The sequence below is a fragment of the Gavialis gangeticus genome, unplaced genomic scaffold, assembly GCF_001723915.1.
Source record: "Gavialis gangeticus isolate Ggan-Ray unplaced genomic scaffold, GavGan_comp1, whole genome shotgun sequence".
Classification (NCBI taxonomy): Eukaryota; Metazoa; Chordata; order Crocodylia; family Gavialidae; genus Gavialis; species Gavialis gangeticus.
The window spans coordinates 17,251,175-17,255,264 of NW_017729016.1; the positions used below are offsets into that span (position 1 = coordinate 17,251,175).

General features: G+C 41.2%; 1 protein-coding gene across 5 annotated transcripts in view; it reads right to left on the minus strand.

Annotated features, from left to right (window-relative positions):
* MAD1L1 (MAD1 mitotic arrest deficient like 1) overlaps positions 1-4,090 on the minus strand; it is a 582,466-nt gene that overhangs the window by 576,870 nt on the left and 1,506 nt on the right. For 3 of the 5 annotated variants that reach the window (XM_019512951.1, XM_019512948.1, XM_019512952.1), the window contains exons 2-3: positions 2,542-2,697; positions 928-1,068 (exon numbers count right to left, since the gene is read on the minus strand). In XM_019512951.1, the coding sequence (XP_019368496.1) occupies positions 928-1,068; positions 2,542-2,691 (291 nt within the window). In that variant the 5' untranslated portion in view covers positions 2,692-2,697. Of the gene's footprint in view, positions 1-927; positions 1,069-2,541; positions 2,698-3,472; positions 3,521-3,977; positions 4,000-4,090 lie in introns of those variants that run through there. The other 2 variants (XM_019512950.1, XM_019512949.1) reach the window with 2 other exon arrangements.

Sequence of the window (4,090 nt, forward strand, 5' to 3'; positions counted from 1 at the left end):
TTTCTTTTTTTTTTTTTTTTTTTTTTGCTTTCTGCCAACATTTCACACACCGTTTCATAACTCAAATTGATTAACACTTATTGAAAAATGTGTAGCAAATTGCTCTGCTAATCAAAGCATATCGAGCACCGGATTTACATACCAAGCAAGGATTATGCAAAGCAAGGCTAGGTTCCTAAAGCCTTTATCCACATGACTCATGAACACAAAATCTGAGCAGGGCAATTACCAGAATGCTGGATTAGTGCTGCTCCCTTTTTGTATTCGTATTTTGAGGTTTCTGTGACTGACTCAGCTAGATTCTGGTTTGAACTCTTCTTGGCTTAATCCCAAAATCACCTGACTTGAGAGGAACTAGGAATTTTCTCCGTGACCCACCACTTCACAGCAGCAGAGTAAATCTGCCTTCTCATAACATTTTGCTGCATGTCTTTTTAAGTAGCTAACTTCTGAAGAAAAATTGAAGAACTCTGTAAGATGACAAAGCCCACAAGCTCTGCTGCTTATTTCAGCAACATAGGCAAGCACGATGCATGGTTATAAAACCAGAGAGCAATAAAACCTATTAGTCTGAGAGGGACTCACTGTCTTACCAATGTAGCCTCTCTTGTGTGACAGTTTCATGATTGGTGCTGTTGCCGTTCCCATTCATTACTGCTGAACATGCTAAGTGTTTGCAATTCTGCCAAGAGAAGTTCAAATACTTCTGAGAGAAATGAGGTTTAACATTCCAGCCCCAAACCTCTCTTTGTACATGCTGAGCTGATAACCAATTGAGTGCTTAAAAAAAAAAAAAAAAGTTACAGAAGACAGCACTCAGATATGCATCAAACCATTTGTGAGCCACAGGAACACTCATGCGATGCTCACAAGATGCTCTCATGAGAGCCCAACCCATCAGACACCAGATGACTCTGCCCTACCCACCTCATAGTTCCTGGCATTCGTGTTAGCTGCTTTCTCTAGCTCAATACGAGCTCGTTTGTGACTAAGCTCCATCTGCATCTTCTCCCGTTCCACCTGCAGGAGCTGAGATTTTGAATGGATCTGCCCAGCTTGTTCCTCCAGCTGATTGGTTCACAAGCAAGAAGAGACAAAATACACAGTCAGCAACAAGCAATCATATTCTGAAACAAAACAAAGTTACCTACAGATCCTCTTGGCTGTCTCAAAGAAGAAGCACCATGTAGCTAAGGAATCAGATATCTAAGCGCTCAGCAAGGTAGCAAGTTGGAGTGCACCCGGAAGTACCTGGCACAATCTTTGGTTTTGTTTCAATGAAAGCATGCTTCATGCAAAATTACTTTCAGGACAGCATGCAAGGGAGTAACAGAATATTGTGTCTGTAGGAAACCTTCAAACTGAACATCTGTTCAATCAGAACTCTGAGATACAGATTTTCTGCAACTACCAATGCACAACTAAAAGAAGAATCAGGAAATCAGAAAATTAGCTGGAATTTGAAATGTAATGGAGGGTTAAATAAAGATCAATGCATCTATACTTTACACTCAGACTTAACCAGAATACCACATCAAACTCTGGAAATCAGAAATTTTTAAGTGACAATGGTCTAATATATATGGCATTGTACAGTGCCTATCACCATACTCTCCATGAGTAATTTAGCAAATGAAACATTAACATTTCTTGGGCTATGCTTCTTGTCCATATGAATGTCCTCAAAGGAGTGAGTTCAGCATTCTCAACTAAGGCCTTAGAAAAATGAGTGAATAACAGCAATGTTCCCCAGGTAAGTTGGGTCACCTTGCTACATACTGTACATAACAAATTCATAACAAAAGGGAAGCCCCTGCCCAAAGCCAGCTCACAATTTAATAAGATAAAGATACAAACAGACAAGGGAGAAACAAGACTGGTCAGCAGTGTAAGGAAAAAGATGAAACCAAAGTAGCTACTTAACTCCCACTGGGTTCTCTGCAGATGTTGTGGCAAAAGTGGCTACCCCCTTCCCATGTATAGGCAACCCCTGCTTAGCGCTCTTAACTGGTTCCTGAAAAACCAAGCATTAAGTGAAACCACAAGTATCTGATGACCCAAAATGGCGACCACAGTTGTTTTCAATGACCCAAAGATAGCGACTGTGAGCTTTATAATGAAATTCGCTGACCACTAAGCAAAATCAGGTATCAATTTAAAATGAGTGTTATAGCGAAACAGCGTTAAGCAGGAGTTGCCTGTAAACTATCCATTTAAGCTTATGATGGAGTGGGATGAAACCACCTCACAATTTACCTTCCCGATTTGGCCTGCAGATAACCTACAGGAAGGAAACTCAAAGGACCTCTTTGAATATTTACCAAGATAAAGAATCATGTCCCTAACAAACATATTAAAAAATTAAGGACTTAGGAATCTGCACCTTTAAAAATATCTCCTTTATTGACACTGTTAGGAGAATAAGTTAAATAGATAACAGGCACAATCACCTAAATGAACAAGTGTACAGCCCTAGAATCACATGAACTCTCACTGACACTACAAACACTTATTGCTGTCGGTGAGCCAGGGATGTCTCACCTGTATCCTCTGCTGATACTGCATATGCAAGGTATTTTGAGATGATTCAGAAGTGGCCAAGCCAGATGTCCCCTCCATGCGCTGTGAGATGAAGTTGTTGAGAGACCTCAAAGTGGAGAAGACAGTTGTATTATCTTCCAGGTTTTCCATGGCTCCCTGAAAACATACAAGCGAAACATACAGGGTAAGTTATTCTCTACTCACTGCTGTTACAAAATGCATCCCCTTCCTGGGTCACTATGGAACCTAGAGCCTTTTCATTTACAGACTGCAAAGCCAAAATTGTCAGCCACAGTTGAGATTCACAGGCCATTACTGGAGCCTTCGCTGATCCACAAAGCACCAAGAGAAAGCTTGTAGATTTACGACATCTTCTCAGACTACTACAGTACATGGTTCTCTTACCTTACATGGTTCTCAGCATGGGGTAGTAACATTAATTTCAACACATCTTTCCCCAGAATTTTAACCCACTGAATATATTTGGTCAGAAGGCACCACACACTGAGAAATTCAAAACTCCCCTTGTATTTATTTAGATTGGAATTATGGGGCCACAATTCTGTACCTTGGCACTTCCGCTGCTTGGGGCAGCAGCATCCATTTCCACAGTATTCATCCTACATAACAGAGGAGAGCAGAAGGCAAATACTGGAGACAAGAATATCCTTGGAACGTAACATTGGCAAATAGAAAAAATTTCTAATGCTTCCTCTCAGGGCTTTTTAACTACAGACTGGGATAGGAGAGAACATCTGATCTGCATCCAAACTAGTAGTAAATATTGCCACCTAAATTATTCTGGACCCTAATGCCCATTTTCACAAAGGAATTTAAACCCTAACATTCACTGACTTTCAATTAATCTGAGTTCCCCAAGTGCCTAAATCACTTTCATAAAGGACTTTTGGCTCCTAACTCATTTATGTACCTTTGAAAATGTTACTACAAGTATAGGATAGGATGAAGATGTCAAAGGGCACGTGAGAGTTTAGGAACACCCAGACCTGACTAACTATTCTCATAAGACTTCTGCTGAGCATCAGAAAATTAGCCGCTTGATAGTGCACCCCTGACTCAGAACCACAAAATTCAACTGAGAAACAGAAATGTTAACATGTGCCATCCTCCTTGACCCCTTCTCCCATCCCAACACCTCAAAAGAATTTGTAACAGAACAGGAGCTAACAGGTGCCAATACAATTTTCAGCTTTAATGCAACATCAATTTTTCATATTTTAAAAATGACTTGTGGAGCGAGGGGGGCAGACACATTATGAAGGGGAAAGAGTCGTGGCAGCCAGAGATCTCAAAAGACACAGTAACAGCATGTCAACTTCATTTGAAAATACCCTCAATGCTTCTCAAAAATAAACTCAGCTCACAGCATTTGCACAGGGCAACACAGTCCCAGCAAACAGCAAAACAAAACATACCTGCCGGCCCCTGGAAGCCCGACACACCCCACATTACTGCCCTACAGGACCACGCTGACACCAGGCACAAACCAGCAGACGAACCCTTTGGGCTTCCCCAGCACACAGAGCTG